Genomic DNA, 18,676 nt, shown 5'->3' on the forward strand with positions numbered 1-18,676 from the left:
ACTTAAGAACGGCAGATTTTCCAAACTGGACGATATCAGTTTTTTACATTTTATTTTCCAGCAGAAAAACATATACGTTCATGGCTATTGATAGCTAACTTTTTAATTTCGGTTAAGGGATAGTTCAAGGGATTCTTCTCTGTTATCGTGAGATCGTTGTATTTCACTTTTCTCCATTTATTAAGTCGTTTATTTGTTCATTGTGTTCAGGGAATTATCCTCAATTGATTATTTGTTCCATGAATGATTACTGCAGGTTGTTTGTCAAATTGAATAATCATAAAGCTGATTCGGTTTATTAGAGTTTCACCTAAGACAACCTTACTAAGTAGCTATTGACTGTTTGAACCAAGCTAGTTTCGTGTTTGGAAGAACGGATCCAAGTTTGACAAACCTGAGTTCGTATTCCGCGTGACATTAACACGAATCAAGCTAGGTTTATCTAAGTCAAATGAACAGATAAGTTAGTTTATAATCGTCGACGCTGAGAGACGATTAACTAAGATCGGGTTCTTCTATTTCTTAAGCTGTCAGTAAATTAAATCTTAGGCGCTGAGATAGGATTGTCTATTGATTAGGAACAAGCCATTTGTCGTGCTTAGCTAGTTCATTATTAAGGAAGAACATTCAAACTGACCCGGCAGAAACATGAGAATATAACCATCTTCAATTTCTGTTCTGTTTTTGCCATATCTTTTACTTGCTAACTTTAATTTAATAAGCTTCACAATTTCAAACCCCCATTTAATTATTTTGTTAGGTCATTAGAAGTTTTAAATCAATATTATTCCCTTGGGTTCGACCTCTACTTGCTCTATTACAAATTATTCGTTTAGGGAAAGTTGAGATTATTTTTGGTGGATTCGGCGTTCATCACTGACCTTGTAACGAAACCCTACTTGCGTTTGGAGGAGAGATTAATATCCATGGTTCTTCACCATGCTCTATAATATGAGGATCATTGGAATTTTTCGATTTGAATCACACTCGCACTGTCCGAAGGATGTAAGAAGAGGAGATTTAGCATATCCTAAAACGTCAACTTTGTATTCGCCATAGTAGATCTTAAATCGATGAAAGATCAAAGAAGACAGAAGAGAAATGAGATTTTAGAAAAAAAAAATGGGTTTTCAACAAGAAGAAAAACAACGAATCCATTCCATTTTCCACAATAAAGTTCTGATACCATAAAGAGTAAACCGTTTCAATTGACTGTAATTAATCTGTCAATTGAAGCAAATTAATTTCAGCGTTTTTAATTAATCAGTCATTTGAATTTGAATGTAACTAATTCTAAGTGGTTCACTTTGAACTTTAACTTCTCATTCATTTTTTATCCAATATACTGTCGGAAACCTCTCATGATATAAAATACGTTAGCATATTTTATGTTAATCTAAATATCACTTATTCATTATATATTTAAACCTCATGTTGATAAAAAATAAGATTACCAAAATGTTATATTACATATTTTTTCAATATATATACTGGAGAAAGCACAAAAAATATATAAAAAAAACGTTACAAGACGAAAAATAAGTGGGGTATTCGAGTTTATTCATGGTATAACAATCAGCCCTTAATTACACGGCTAATCACGATTAAATATCGAAATAATCAAGAACAAACTCTCCCGATATATAATTCAGAAAAAAATATTCAATATAGCTAGACAAAATCAAGCCTATCCCGATTAACCACGGCCGTTTTTTCCTTAGCATTATTAGCAACAACGAAATCCAAATTATAAAGCACGGGAACCATAGTTACGGAGCACAAAAACACAAGAACGGGTCCGAAAATCCAAAGCAAAAGCGGAGTAGCACCGTAAAACAACCTATTCCCAACCGTGTTCAAAACAAACCCTTTCTCCAACAATTCGGACACGTATTCTGTAGTCACGATCGAAGTAGAATCTTCATCGTCACGAGGAATATTAATGAGAAGATTCACTTGGTTAATGAATCTAATTGAAAGAGAGTGACAGAAGAACGAGAAGAGAAAAAGAGTTAATAATGTTACGTATTTAAGCGCTATCATGAATTCACCGTGAGCTCCATAAACGGCGTCGTTTATTGGTTTCTTGACAACATATGTACTGCTTAATATTGCTGCTAATCCTGTTGAGAGTAAGATTGAAGTCGTTGCCATTAATGTCGATCCCATTATTAAGTTTCGTAGCGTTTGAACGGCTAAGATGTTCTTCTTTTCATTGTCCTGCATTAATTAAGAAAAGTAATTAATTATACGTCGTTTAAGATAAAATTTTATAAATTAAGGAGTAATTAAATCAAATTTAAAAAGATAAGGGTAAATAATTTATTAGTCCCCTAGTTTTTACCTAACACAATATTTAATCCCTCTATTTTGAAAAACACATTTTAAGGTCCTTATCTTTTGCCAATATTAACCCTGTGGTCCTTTTATCTATTTTTTTAGATTTTTAACCGAACATATCTTAGCTTTTAGGACAACCACAGTACAATACAAGTTGACCATGTTACTCTGTTATTTTATATCTATCTGTTTATGTTAAAATATATCGATTACAAGTCTAAAAAAACTAGACAAAATGATCAAATTGTTAATATTAACAAAAGTTAGGGACCTTATAATATGTTTTTTAAAATATGGGGACTAAACAGAGTATTAGCTAAAAAGTAAGGGACTAATAAATTATTTACCCAAAAGATAATATTACCCTATAGGGTTAGGCTATGCTTACTTTGTTTTAAGTACTTCTCAATGAATATTCACTCTTTTTTTCATTAATTACAATAAAATTAAAATGGCTTAATACATTAGGAGCACTCTGAACTTGTTCAAAAAGCTTGATTGACCTCTAAACTTACACAATGTTTCATTAACCTATCAACTTGCTTAAAATAACCTATTAGTTATCTGGATTTGTTTAAAATGACATATAGGCCCCTTAAACTTGCTTACAGCAATCTATTTGCTCCGTAAACTTGTTTAAAGTAATATACATTTCAATTTATCTAAATATGTAAAAAATTCAAAACTTAAAAAATAAAGGCTTAATTCTTGATTCTGAGTCTTTAAAAGAATTTAACTTTCTGTTTGGTACATTTTTATGGCGTTTTTATAGATTTAGAGACTTAATCATGACATTTTTAGCAAATTTATAGGCTATTGAGACACCGTATAAGTTCAGGGGACAATCAAACTTTTTGGACAAGTTCACGGAGCAACTGATATATTAAGCCAATTAAAATAGATAAATTTGTCATATTCTTGAAAAATGCGTTACTAAATGGAGAATTTTTAGACAAAATTGAGAAAATGAGTGAAATTGAGTAAATATGACTTATAATTCTTTATGCCTCCCTTGAACGATATATAATTCAGAATGGAAAGTGTATATAATTACGAGTTACGTGTCTAATTAATTAATTAACTAATTTTGTATATTTCAACTTAATTATAGTGTGAGTTTCGTTTTGCTAATTTTATGTATATATCTATGTTCACATTTCTTGAGTGCCCAATATTTTCCATTTTCTTTGGGGATAAGTAGCAAATTAAAATAATTAAGTAAAATTACACTTATGATCATTGAGTTTTAACAATTTTTACAGTGTGACCACTGAACTTCAAAATGTAACATAAAAGCCACTGAACTCTATATTTTATTACAACTATGGCCACTAAACTTTAACTGCAACTTCTCAAAATTACCCTTAACGACATCATAATGAAAATATTCAAGAATTAAAATTGTTCAGAACGATATTTACCATGAAACCACATTTTCTATTTTCTAAATTACCATTTTTGGAACTTTCTCTCTTCTAACTAAATATCACCTAAAAGACCTTAAAACGAAAAAATTTCAAGAATTAAAATTGTTTAGAATATCATTAATTCTTGAATTTTTTTATTTTGAGGTCGTCAATGGTCATTTTGAGACATTGATTGAAATTTAGTGGACACTATTTTAACAAAGTTCAAAGTTCAGTAGTTTTTTATGTTACATTTTGAAATTTAGTGGCATACCATGAAAATTGGTAAAGTTCAATGGCCACGGGTCTAATTTGCCCCAAATTTGAAAGTCATTTTCACCCTTAATTCCAAATAAAAATCTCTTGCATTAATTAAGAAAAAAAATTAATTATTAGTATATGGTTACGTTTCTAATTAGTTAATTAATTGTTTATATTTCTAACTTAATTATGGTGTGAGTTACGTTTTGCTAATTTTATGTATATACCTATGTTTACATGCCTTGAATGCCCACTATTTTCCATTTTCTTTTGGTATAAGTTAGGCTTAATACATCCTAGCTCTTGTATTTGTCTAAAAAAGTGAATTGGACCCTATACTTTAAAAATATTCAATTTACTCCCTGAATTTGTTTAAAATTATCTATTAAACCTCTAAAATCCACATGAAGAGATTTTGAAAAAGTTGAAAAATAATCAATTTACACTTTTCAATTTTGAAAAATTGATTCGTCCTAAATTTGCAAAGTTTTCTGATAACTCGCCAATTTATTTAAAATGTCCGAATAACCCCATCAATTTGCTTAAAATGTAATCAGTTAATCATTCGGTTGTAAAAAAAATACGTTATATACGGAAGGTGTGTTACACGCGCTTTAAAAAATCAAACAACCAAGATCGGAGTATGTTGTTCTAATAGTAGAAGAGACATGTTTTACAGTTGAGCAAGTAAGAACTTTCTTTATAATATGTTTTGATCTATTATATAAATTGTGTAATTACGTTCCAAAACACGTGTGATATATTTTCTGCATGTAGTTTATTTATGGCATTACACCCATTTGGGTCCCCAGACTAAAGCTTTAAAGTCAATTAGGATCCTAAACTATCAAAATCATCAATTAGGTTCCTGAATTAAGTAAAAATCCTCAATTGAGTCCTTATCATATTCTAAAGTCATAAACTGTGACTATTTGATATAGATTGTAATAGATTTAGGGAAGAGAGTCTAAAACTGTTCAACCGAATGATTTTCGATGATACCTCAATTGAAGATTTTTGTTTAGAATGAGAACTCAATTGATGATTTTTTTTATTAGTTCAGGAATCTGATTGATGATTTTAAGAGTTTAAGGTCCTAATTGACTTTGAAACCTTAGTTTAGGGATCTAAATGGATATTATGCATTTATTTATTTACAACAGAGTAATTAATTAATTATATTTTAAATAAGTTGAGAAAGTTATTGAAGACGTATTAAAAATTCAGAAGACCAATCGAATTTTTTAGATAAATTCGGGAGCAAATGACGTATTAAGCCTAAAAAGGTGGAAAATCTACAAAGGCATCAATAAGGCATGCAATGGGTAACAAAATATACGGATTCCATATCATACCGCATTAACATAAAGTTAGGAATTATTTTGTGTATCTTCTTTTTGGAATTAATTAAATAAATTATAAATTAAGTAACACAAGAATAATAATGGGATCAATATATATTAAAAAAAAAAGAATAAAGAGTATATACTTCTAGTGTATTTTAAAACATATTCTAAAATGTACAACTTTGATTGGGTAGGAAAAGTAATTAACCACATTTTTAAATTTTTTTTAACATTCAATTTTATTTCTTTCAATTTCAAACAACCAATAAACATTATTATATGTGTAATTAATTAATTATTGATATAAAATTCTTAATTTTAAAATATAAATCTCATATTCTAAAAATAAATTATACACTTTAATTTATAAACTTTAGATCCTCAAATATAAAACGTGACACCAAAATGTTAATCCGGTGCACGGGTGATGTAATGCACTGAACGTATTCGAGAATATATATACATATCAATGAGAATGCAAGTTAACAAGTACTTTTTGCAATATATATGGACATTTGGCGCATTCCATAGGGTTGTAACCTAGCCGAGTTTTGACATGCTCGTGCTCGGCTCAGCTCGATAGAAAATGGTTGAGCTCGATTTATTAAGAAAATTATCAGATCATGAGTTACTCGTGTATAACTTTTTTATTTGTTAATGAGCAACTCATTAATTATATTCATGAATTTTGCTCGCAAAGAGTTGATTGTTTATGTTAATAAACTAGGTAGTTTTTTTAAACCTACAACACTAAAGCTTTAAATAAAACTGCGTGGTTTTATATTTTCCTATTTATAGAAATACTATCATTAAAAAAAATTGAACAGAGCTGGCTCACAAGTCTATTCATGAACATTATAATCAAGCTTGTTCATAAACTTATTCAAGAACCTATAACTGAGCCTGAGCTTTCAAACCGAGTTTCCCCATACTCAAGCTCACTTCATTTATGATCGAATCTCAGAATCGTGCTCAAACTCGGCTTGTTGAAACTCAGCTCGTTTACAAATCGAGCCTCAAAATTATACTCAAACACTCAGCTCATTTATAAATCGAACTAAACGCCAAACCGTTCATGAGTGCTTTCAAACCCAGTTTCGCTATACTCAAACTCGACTTATTTACGAAACGTAATCATGCTCAAACTCGGTCTACCTCAAACTCAACTCCTCTATAAACCAAACCAAACCAAACGATGAACCACTCATGAGCGGCTTGGCTAATTTACAGCCCTACATTTCACACAACCACTCAAAAGACATATTCCCACGAATTTACGAGTTCACGAAAGATGATTGATGTAAAGAAACAACCTAATTATAGTAATTAAGAAAGTAGATTACTTAAAGTAAATGAGACTCATACCTTAATGATGGAAGCAACCCAGAAACGCCTAGCTCTGGAATTAGTACCAACAATGGTAGAAAGAGGGTCAGAACGAACCTTATGCCATAACCAAAAATGATAACCAATTAATGTAATTAAACCAAGTGGTACTAATATCACATCCATATAACATTTTCTCCACTCCATTTTTCTTTCTTCAAACTATAGGAGAAATTAAAGGGTATTTATAAAGGAGATAGAAGAATGAATGTAGACTTGTTCAAATGTATTATGCAATAAACATCCTTATTCTCTTACTATATATATATATAAATATTCTAACTTATTATTACCCCCTTATTAATTTGATTTTTAATTTCAACTTTTTAGTATATGGTTAAAGAAATATTCATATTGACCCTTACTCTTACTATATGATTAAAAAAAGAAAGAAACAAATTAAGGTGTTCCCACATTAAGGTGCTTGTGAAGGATGTGACAATAGGAGGTTGGATTAATTAACTCATGAGAAATTAATGTGGGGTTAAATGCATCGTTGGAGCTCGTATTCTAGTAGGCAACGGGTCGATAACTAGTAAATGGCAGCAGGCTCAAGCTTCACTCATAGGTTCTAGCCCTCTGGCTGCACCCATTAAGTGGAAGCCCCTATTGTAACATCATGTCCAATATCATGTAGATATTGTCTGTTTTCATCAAAATCTAACACTTTGGACCGCACAGCTTCAAAACGCGAATTTATGTATTGGATTTCCATCTTACTAACAGTCACTTTCTCTCCACTTTCGATGTGATATTCAGTTTATTCCTGCCCCCGCTGTCATCCTTAGGACTGTTCCTTGGGCCACTCACTTTGAACCAAGTTGCTACAGGCCCACCAGCTTCTGCATGGTTCCTGTTCGAACCACACATCGTACATGGAGAGTCGACTTTGATACCAATTGTAACATCCAACCTAGCACCATGTAGATATTATTCGTTTTGGCCCATCCAACAGTTAGGGCCTCACGGTTTTAAAACGGATATGTATGTATTGGATTCTTATCTTAATAATAAGCTTCAGTCACTCTCTCTCCAATTCTGATGTGGGATTCAGTTCATTTCTGCCTCCATCGTCATCATTAGGGCCGCTCCTTGCTCAGACTTTTTTACCCCGATACCACCCACTTCGGATTGGATCGTTACACCCATCGCCGAACATGTTGAAGTGAAACATCGACGCAGAAACCTTCGACGAATCGGGTTGTTCTAGTTTCAGAATGGTGATTAGTATCTGATGGAAACGACTTGATCTCATATCCTAGATCCTCCTCATAGTAGAAACACTTAGTTGTCGAGAAGCGTTGAGCTGGCCGAAAACATCCGGCATCACCAATGTTCAATTGGTATCAGATTTGTAACTCCTAGTTTTGGCACTTAATAGTAGTAGTGTGTTGGTTTTTCCTTTTTGCATTCTTGTGGATGATTGTAAAACTCTTCTAAAGAAGCTCAGTATTTCTTCGGTTCTATTCTCTAAACGCTATGTGAATCGAGTTACCCACTTATTAACTAGGGCGTCTGGTTCCGAGTCTTACCGTAAGGTTTAGTCCTTATATATTATGTAGTACTCTTACTGGTTTTGATCACATAAACCTTAATGACCATGCACTATTTGGTCATTCACAATTAGATATAGGTTTATTAGAATCCTATGATGAAAATTCAAAACATCCTAAAGCTTAAATTTAATAACCTTATATCTAACGGTGAATGACCAAAGATGTGAACTTTTCTGAGTACTCGTATTTTAATAATATATTATTTAATACTTCACTTTTATTATATTTAATAGTTTAATCCTTAAATAATGGAATTATTAAATAGTAGAGAAAGAATGGCAAAGATGGAAAATTGGAAGAGATGGAAAGGGTAGAAATGGGAAAGACAATTAGGTAAAGAAAGAAAGGAAAGGAAGTGATAATCTGACAAAGCCCAAATAGAGAAATGAATTAATGGGGGGAAGAGGAAGGAAGGATTAGAAAGGAATAAGGATAAACAAGTAACCAAACACGCCTTTCTCATGACTCATCACTCCATACATTACGTGTTCTTCCCACTATATATGCAACCGTTTTCTCTCTAATTTTCTTTCTTTATTTATTTATCATTTTTAATATTGTTAAATTATTATTATTATTATTATTAGGGTAGAATTAAAAAACAAAACCTCATGTGTTTTCGCATTGTTAAATTGGCATCTAAGAGAAATTATTGTCCAAACAGTGATTGAGAATTTGTTTACCTATTTTCATCTCATTTTTGCCTTTTTATTTTCAAAAGTAGCATTGTGTTTGATTAGACTACTCTTATTTGTTTTTTACTACTGAAAAGTACATTTTTACAAAAGTAGAGAATATCTGCTTTTTGAAAAAACAGTATTTTCCAAATGCAACCAGCAAACAAGATTAGCAACCAGCAAGCAGGAACACCAACCAGCAAGTAGCCAAACGGACCCGGGTCCGTTTGTTTGACCTACTGTTTGTTGTTTTCTGTTACGATTTGCTGTTGGAAAAAACTGCTTTTCCAAAAAGCAGTGATTCCATGCTTTTGTAAAATGCTACTTTTCAGGTGTAAAAGGTAAACAGAAGGTCATTAACATAACACTTAAAACTCTATATTTTGAAGTAAAAATGCAAAAATGAGCATGAAAATGAGCAACCGAATACCCATTGAGCCTTTTCTCTTTGTTAAAGGAGATGATTGAGTTTTTCATTTTACTAAAAGTAAGGATTTTAAAATTAAAATGAGAGTTGACGACTTTAAAATTGAAAAATTCAAAGGGTTTATTATATTTTAAGCAATTTTAATTCTTAAACTTTTTAATTTTGAGGTCATTTATGTGTTGTTTGGTGATAAGAGAGAAAATAAATGTTTTAGAGAGAGAAAGCTCTAAAAATAATGATTTTTAAAAATAATATTTTTTTTCATATTAAATGTGGTACTAAACAACTTTAATTTTTGTAATTTTCATTTTGAAGTCGTTAACGGTCATTTTTATAATGTCAAACTAAAAGACTGATCTTCGTTTATAGAAAAACGAAAAAATACAAGCACTTTTTAGATAATAAAAAATTCAGATATCAATTTGACAATGGACGTATCTTATTTTTTTGTAATATTATTAAGTTCTTACTTATAAAATTTGTAAAATTAGTTAATTATGTGTATATCATTCAGTTAAAAAATGCTATTCATTTCAACTGTATTTGAAATTATATATTTATAGCTAAAAATTGGATTTTTATAATTTTACTATAACCATTGTATTTATCCAAAATTACTTTGAAATTGTTAAAAATTTAAAATTTGAATATAAATGAAATAAATAATAGTCTCTTAATAGGATTTTCCGTTCTTTAAAAAAATAAAATTTTATTTTCAAAACTAAATTTTACATAATAATTTAAATGGAGGTTATAAAAAGTCAACAGTTGCGTTCACATGGACCCTAATGACCATGTAAATTTGGTCATTCACCGTTAGATCTACACAGATTAAATATAAGCCTTAGGATGTTTTGAATCTCTACCTTAGAATTTTAATCTGCGTAGATCTAACGATGAATGACCAAATTTACGTGGTCATTAGAGTCCATATGAACGCAACTGAAAAAGTCATATATGATATACGAACATGATACCAAAATGATAGAACTTGGTATAACATGATACTTTTTTTAGATAGGATTAAAGTCGGCTCATATATTAAACATTAACATGATGACCATACGACATGAACACCATACAGCTACGCAAATTACAACCCCTATTGTAGAAATTCAATAAAATTCAATATATATATAAATATTAATATATATATATATATATATATATAAACTAGATAATTAATATTATTATTATTGTATTAACACATAAATATAATATAATAAAATAATATATATTTTATAATTCAACTTATATATATCATATAATCGATTAGAATTTAAATTTTATTTATGTATATTTAAAGTTTCACTAATATTGAAAAGATTAAATAATTTTTATATGATACTTAACGAAATATAAAATAAAGATAAAAGAAATTAGTAATATATTAAATATTTAATTTATGCTATAAATATAAATATATATGCAAAGTGTTATTCTCAATTATCACTAATTAAATGATGGTTTAGTGGTAAGTATGTACGCCTTCACTTTTACCGTTCAATTATGATTGGGTCAACCGGTTCATGGTTAACCCGACCAATTTGAACGATTCTAGCCGCTTTTAAAAGCTAAAGAAACTGAACTATTTTCGGCTTGGAAATATAATTGATTTCGGTTGAACCGGATTGACCAGTCAATCCCGTCCGGGTCCAATAACTATGATTATTGCACTTCTATTTTTAAGTTATTAAGTTGTCTTTGTAAAATACAAAAAATATGCATTTTCAGTTAATTAGTTTTGCTTTTGGGGAAAATCTGTTGAAATGCCAAACATTATCCTGAAATTATACGCAATATATTTTGAGTTTTTCCCCAAAGAATGATATAAATGCTGTGCTGGAATCATATTCAGTTTCCACTACAAACCAAACTATAGAATATACACATTATATTCTTTTAATTAAATTTGTCAACTGTTACTTATTATTATTATGAATGCTAATTAATTACTACTAAAATCTACTAATTCATAATTCAATCATTTAAGTAATAATAATACTCCCTCCATTCATAAGTCATTCTAGTAAATTATTTTTTTTCATGTCTTCCTTTCTGAAATGTGACTCCCTTCTGTCTCCGGTGACCTGAAAGAAGAATGATCGTGAGAAAAGGAGCTGGAGTTCTTGCGAACTCTCTTCAATGCTAAAGTCAGTCAAATACTTGAAGAAGTACAAAGTTTAACTTGAAAGCAATTGAATAAGAGAGAGAAAGTGATTCTGTACCTGTAGTTCTGTTTCACAAGCTATTTATAGGCAATAAAGTGTGTACTAGGACACGTGACAATATTTGATTGGTCTTTGGACCGTATCTTTGCGTTCTGTGCTAAATGTCAATTGAGAAACGTACCTTTGGGTTCTAGAGTGACCATTGGTCCATGTGTCCCTTAAGGTAGCTCCTAATTGAAGCTTTATTCATCTATTCCACATCCAAATGTATTCTTCCATGGGCTTGGGCCCTAATATTGGATTCGGGCCCAACATGAAGTCCAAACGTTCAACCCATTTAATTACTACTGTATCATAAGTCATTCTAGTTTTTCAAGATTTTTAGTTTAGTTTTTCGATTCAAATATTAAACTTTTTCTTTTGGTCCATGTATTTTTTAATATTCCAAGGTTTATTCCCCAAACATGGTATGAGAAAGTATTTTTTTAGCTAAGCAATATAAATTCATTAATTTGATACTATATTAATTGTATTTTTTGTGAAATATTCTAGAATGACTTATACAAGCAAATATAAGAATGGAAATATAAGAACTAATATATATATATATATATATATATATATATATATTAATTAGTATTTATTATATGCATTGTATCCAATTAATTTGGAATTAAATTCTCCTTGTACCTACACAAAATATACTAATGTGCCAAACCAACATTCTTGGAAATTCATAGAATATATGCTTCCTTTTCCTATTTTTTAATTTAATATTATCAATTTATTACATCATAATAATACGATTTATAAAAATAATTTACTTTATAATCTAATAATTTACTTTATAACCTCTACTTGATATCATATTATTTATATTATATATAATAATGTGAAATATATGGATTATGTATTATAATTATGATGATCTAGACTAGACACTTCATTTTGACATTCTTATTTAGTAAATTTATTATAGTTTTAATAGGCACCCAGCCCCATAAACTTGTAACGTTTTTTTACCTGGCCCTTCAATTTAGGGGACAACCTCTCAACCCCCTCAACTCTCCAAAAACATCACATACAGCCCCTTACACCCCTATGTTCGGTCAAAATATTGACCCGTGTAGAAAACGCGCTTGACTGTTGACCACACCAATGTCACGTGTCATTTTTTTATTAAAATTTTCCATTATGGCATAAGAATTCTGATCGAAATACATCTCTGGTAGTTGCTCACCGAGCAGGGGTCTCAATGGAAAATTTTAATAAAAAATGACACGTGGCATTGGTGTGGTCAACAGTTAAGCGCGTTTTCTACACGGGTCAATATTTTGACCGAACATAGGGGTGTAAGGGACTCTATGTGATGTTTTTGAAGAGTTGAGGGGGTTGAGAGATTGTCCCCTAAGTTGAGGGGATCAGGTGAAAAAAAGTTACAAGTTTAGAGAGTTGGGTGCCTATTAAGCTTTTATTATATTGATTTAATTGGGAGATAACTAATTATCTTTTGAAAATATGCATCTTAAAATCCGTGGAATGACTCATATTTATAGTTAACGCTTTGTCTCTAAATGTAATTAGACTATAGCCATGTTTGAGAATTAGCTATTAGCTGTTAGCTGATTACATTAGCTGTTAGCTCATTACATTAGCTGATTTGCTAGATATTTGTGTAGACCTGTTTGGTAAAAATTAGCTGATTGATAATAGCGGTTTGTGAAAAAAAAACGAATAAGGGCATTTCTTTTTTTAATACATAAAAATATACATAAAATAATTAGGGTTAAAGAAGTCCATTAATTTTAATATTGCAAAACGCTAATTGAAAAAGCTCCTAAAAGGAGCTTTTTCTAAATTAGCGTTTTCATCCCAAAACTCTCTCCCAAACCTCTCTCCACCAAACACTCTAATCAGAGGTTTCAGTGGTCAATCCGTTAAAGTTGGTCAAAACCGCTCTTTTTATCCCAAAACGCTATTTACCATACAGGGCCTATATCCAAGTCCATTCCAATCTGATCCATGAATATGTTTATGAGTATAAAGTTTGCCTCATTTAATTTTTTTTCCTCGCATTTATAATTGACACACTATCTTTATAGGATAATTTAAGTAGTTGAAGGTCGAAATTATAATTATGAATTAAAATATAAAAAAAAAACTACAAAAATGAATCTTGTGGTTCAGCCGATTTATAAAAACAGAACCCGTGGTTTAAAAATTCGCAAATAGAAATTATATGTTTCGTACCGTTTACAAACTCAGTAATTCTGTAAAAAATTATTATGATAATTATTTACCCAAAATAAAGCAATTTAAAGCAATAAAAGAATACCAAATTTGCAAATTACTCAAAATAATTTTTTTTCATTATGTATGCCTTTATAAACAAATTAACTATCAAGTACTTGATGACTCTTGTTAGTTAAATAATAATTAAAAAAAATCAATCCTAACAAAATTCATCTTGTTTTTTTAAAAACAAAAAATTCATTAACACGAAAAAACATCAGAGTCAGAATGAATACAAGTCGAAATAATAGGAGAGAAATCTTCAATTAGAATTTCCAAATGTTAATAAGAGACAGTACAAACGGCCAAATTATGTGCTACTGCATTCGTTATGCGTCGTTCATGAACAAAATGTATATTTGTAAATGGTGTTACCTCTGCCAATGTATCACAAACAATAGTTCTTAACCAGTTTGTAACCGTTTGCTCATCTCGCGATAAACGAATGGCAGAGAATGAGTCCGACACTACCATCATTGAATGAAAACCAGATTCGCAACAACCGGTACAATTGAAAGAATTGACTGCATCTAAGCATGTTAACATAAGCTTAACTTACCTTAAAAAGTATTACAATGGGTTCTCATATGTTTGGAGTTTTTTTTGTTATTTCTTATATCTTTTCCCTATATGGGTGGTCACTAGCCATCTCTCTTTATGAGTAGTGGCGGTTTATCTCCCTATATAGAAGTTATGAAGTGTGTTTCCTTTCCAATACTGCCTACTACTCCCTCCATTCCTTTTTATAAATGATTCTAGCAAATGATCTTTTTTTTTTCAAAATATAAGTCTTTCTAGTTTTCCAAAAACTTTTAGTTTAGTTTTTCGGTCCAAGCATTACATTTTTGTCTTAGTTCATGTGTTTTTTAACATTATATGGCTTATTCCCCAACTAATACATAAGAGAGAATATTTTTTAGTTAACCAATGTAAATTCATTAATTTCACTCTATATTAATTGTATTTCTTAATTTGTATGAAACAACATAGAATGACTTATAAAAAAGAATGAATGAAGTATTACTTTACTACGAACCATGATATTGAAGATGCAGATTCAAGTTCACCTGATGTACTTTTGAATTGTAATTTTTTAATTACGTATATCAAGATGTATTTTTAGGCAAAGTACAAAAATAATGCTTGTGGTTTGCCCCTATTCGCAAATAGAGGCATGCGGTTTAAAAGTTTACAACTAGAGATATGTGGTATACAGAGTATTTGAAATTACACTGTTAAATTCTGACAATCAAGAGCATTTTCATTTCTTAAAATTACATTTTGCATATTGACAAAACACAGATCCCAAAATCGAATTAAAGTTATGTAAAATGAACTTAAATATCAATTTAGTTCATAAAACTGTCACATTAGTAAAAAATTATAAAATGTTCACATATGATTTATAGTTTTGATTTGGAAAGTTGTATTTTGAAGTGCTGTGTTTTATCGATATGTAAAAATAATTCTTTTAAAATAAAAATGTTATTGATTATAATCAGAATATAGCTTGTAATTATTTTATAAATAAAACATATCACCAATCTCTATTTATAAATTTTTAAACTACATACAGTAAAACCTCTATATAAGAATACACTTGGGATCGGGCTATTTGTATAACAATTGGGAGGTTATTACTAAATAGAGTTTGGTATAATAAATTTCTCAACACATAAAATTTTAAATTTTTATCATAGGTATGCATTGTTTATATATAATGTATAACAATAGACATTAATGGAACAAATTAAATATTTAAAATTTTAATTTAGAGTTTAGGTTTTCAATATATAGATAATTGGAAGAGTCTTATGAGAAAAATGTAAACATCAATGAGAATACTAAATATTTATAATTTCAAGTTATAGTTTAAGTTTCCAACTCATAGATAATTTCAATAGTTTTTTTTTTAATATTTTATAATTTAGTTTCAATTCTTAATATATATATATATATATATATTACTATATAGATGCATAGTTTCTAAAGGTGGGACTTGAAAAATGTATAATAAATAACATTTGGAAGGTTATTCCTATTTATAACTAGTCCAAGTTGGGACAGAGTTTTTTTATAACAAAATAGAGGTTATTCCTATATAGAGTATTCCTATATAGAGGGTTTACTGTATCTTGATCTTTGTTTGCAAATTCAACATTTTTTTTATGAATGAACAATTATCTTCTAAAAGAATATAATTGAATGTGATGCTATTTTTGATTTTGATTTATTACACAAAGTTATTGGCTTTATTTCTATAATGGAATTGCTTTCATTTCTTTCCGCAATACTAAAAAGATTTTTGCAGACAGGAATTCAAAAGCCTTGAGAAGCTTTTTTATCTACCAATTAAAAATATTTTTTCATCTTGACTGCTTTTATTTTTTATTTTAGATATTAATATTATTTTTCAGTTTGAATTTAAAATAAGTTCATTTGTCGTAACAAAATACCTAACTCACTACTCATATGTAACATTTAAGAAAGGGTGGGCGGTTTCTATCAGCAGGAAAGGAAAAAAACCACAAATTTCTCTACTTCTTCCTTTTCCAAATCAAAATCTCATCGGTTTCTCGGTTTCTATTGATCTACTTTGAGAAGCAAGAAGAAAGTTTATCTTTTTTCTTGGGTTTTGCTATTCGTCGCTCCTATTCTACTTACCGTCGCCTCTTGTTTGACATTTTTGCCCTTTTCATTTTTCATTCAAAAAAATGAAATTCTCTCAACCGCGAAGAACAAAACGAAGAAAAATCATGCCTCCAAAACAAGGAAAAAAACTTGAATATCTAAGTTTCGTATTTACCAATAATCTGAAATTTAACGAATTTAACTTGAAACGAATTTTTTTTTCATTGAATTTGCTCTAAACGGGTAGCCCATACGGTCCGGTCCATGGACCGGTAGGATGAACTACCCGTTTTACCTAGGTAACGGGTAGCCTACCCGTTTCTACCTAGGCAAAACAGGTAGCCTACCCGTTAGAAACGGGTAGCCTACCCATTTTACCAGGTAGAAACGGGTAGGCTACCCGTTTTTACCTAGGTAAAACGGGTCCTGAACTCGTTTTCCTTTAGGGAAAACGGGTTTATTTATTTATTTTTTTAATTATAATAAATATTTATATTTATTTATACCTTTAGAACGTAAATTTAATTATTGATAAATTATGTATTGATTGGATAGAAAAAATGTATAAATTGGAAATAAAAAATACGTATTGAAGCGTCCAATCAATTTTTAATATTTATTATAATTAAAAAATAAATAAATAAATAAATCCGTTTTCCCTAAGGGAAACGGGTTCATGACCCGTTTTACCTAGGTAAAAACGGGTAGCCTACCCGTTTCTACCTAGGCAAAACGGGTAGCCTACCCGTTTCTACCTACCCGTTTTGCCTAGGTAGAAACGGGTAGGCTACCCGTTTTTACCTAGGTAAAACGGGTAGTTCATCCTACTGGTCCATGGACCGGACCGTATGGGCTACCCGTTTAGAGCAAATTCAACAAAAAAAAAAAAAATCGTTTCAAGTTAAATTCGTTAAATTTCAGATTATTGGTAAATACGAAACTTAGATGTTCAAGTATTTTTCCTTGTTTTGGAGGCATGATTTTTCTTCGTTTTGTTCTTCGCGGTTGAGAGAATTTCACTTTTTTAAATGAAAAATGAAAAGGGCAAAAATATCAAACAGGAGGCGACGGTAAGTAAAATAGGGGCGACGAATAGCAATTCACTTCTTTTTCCTCCTCCCACCGGGTTAGGTTTTGTGTTTTTTTTTGTTATTTTCTTTCTAATTAGTGTTCATATATTTTTCGGATCTCTCTATTTTTCTGAATTGTATCTGCTCCCAATTATTCTTTTATTTATACCTTTTTCGGATTTAGCAAGAGCGGAAACGATTTATTTTATACATGAATCAAATAGATCTATGTGGTTGCAACAAAAGAAAGGACTCTGATCCGAATGTTCGAAAGGGCATGAATGATGAAGATCGGATTGCAGTTGCTCTTCTACGGATTTGGATTTCCAAGAAATACATGGTTCATTGTTTTTTGTGTTTTTTATACCTTTTATGATTTTTTTTCTTGCTCTTTGTAGTCGTCTTTATCCCTTTGTGGATTTTGTAAGGTTTTATTCCTTATAGTTTTCTGATTTATTTGGATTTTTTTCATCTAATGAATATAGAAGCATTTTATAAAAAAAAAAATGTAACATTTTTTCTAAGAAAAAAAAAACAATGTGTAACATTTAACACACTACTCATATCTATAACTATTTGGAGTGTAAAATCTAGGCTTAAACCCTTCAATTTTCAAAGTGTTCCGATAGCCCATTGAATTTGTATAAAATGTTTAGTTAGCCTCCTGAACCGTAATCAATTAATCAATCGGTTGTAAAAAAGTAAGGTAAAAGCGGAAGATATGTTGCACGCATCTTAAAAAAGTAAAACGACCAAGATCAGGGTATGTGATTCTAATATTAAAGAAGAATTTTTTTTTATAGTTGAATGAGTAAGAACTTCTTTTTTAACATGTTTGAATTATGCAATAACATTCTAAGGCACGTGCAACATATCTTCCGCATTTAACTTACTTTTTTACAACCTAATGATTAATTGATTATATTTTACGCAAGTTCAGGGGACTAACATAACATTTTATGCGAGTTCAGGGGACTATCAGGACACTTTGAAAGTTTAAGGACCAATCAAGCTTTTTGGATAAGTTTATGGGGCAAATGAGGTATTAAACCTAAAATCTATATATAGATGACATAACATAAAATTGGATAGAAAACTTTGATACCATGTGAT

The 18,676-nt window shown here is 30.1% G+C and overlaps 1 protein-coding gene across 1 annotated transcript; it reads right to left on the minus strand.

Moving 5' to 3' along the window:
* Positions 1 to 1,439: 1,439 nt before the first annotated feature.
* Positions 1,440 to 6,964, minus strand: LOC136203136 (uncharacterized). The gene is made up of 2 exons (XM_065994209.1): positions 6,719 to 6,964; positions 1,440 to 2,220 (listed from the first exon to the last, which is right to left on the minus strand). Exons 1-2 carry the CDS (start codon positions 6,884 to 6,886, stop codon positions 1,672 to 1,674), a joined length of 717 nt encoding a protein of 238 aa, XP_065850281.1. The 5' UTR covers positions 6,887 to 6,964; the 3' UTR covers positions 1,440 to 1,671.
* Between the last annotated feature and the right edge of the window lie 11,712 nt (positions 6,965 to 18,676).

This window comes from Euphorbia lathyris, chromosome 8 (assembly GCF_963576675.1).
Source record: "Euphorbia lathyris chromosome 8, ddEupLath1.1, whole genome shotgun sequence".
Classification (NCBI taxonomy): Eukaryota; Viridiplantae; Streptophyta; class Magnoliopsida; order Malpighiales; family Euphorbiaceae; genus Euphorbia; species Euphorbia lathyris.

What these genes read in the sequence shown, in the direction of transcription:
- LOC136203136 (XM_065994209.1), bottom strand. Translation starts at nt 6,886, where the DNA reads ATGGAGTGGAGAAAATGTTATATGGATGTGATATTAGTACCACTTGGT. An exon ending in GGGTTGCTTCCATCATTAAG is followed by an intron (nt 2,221 to 6,718) that starts GTATGAGTCTCA and finishes TAATTAATGCAG; the next exon opens with GACAATGAAAAGAAGAACAT.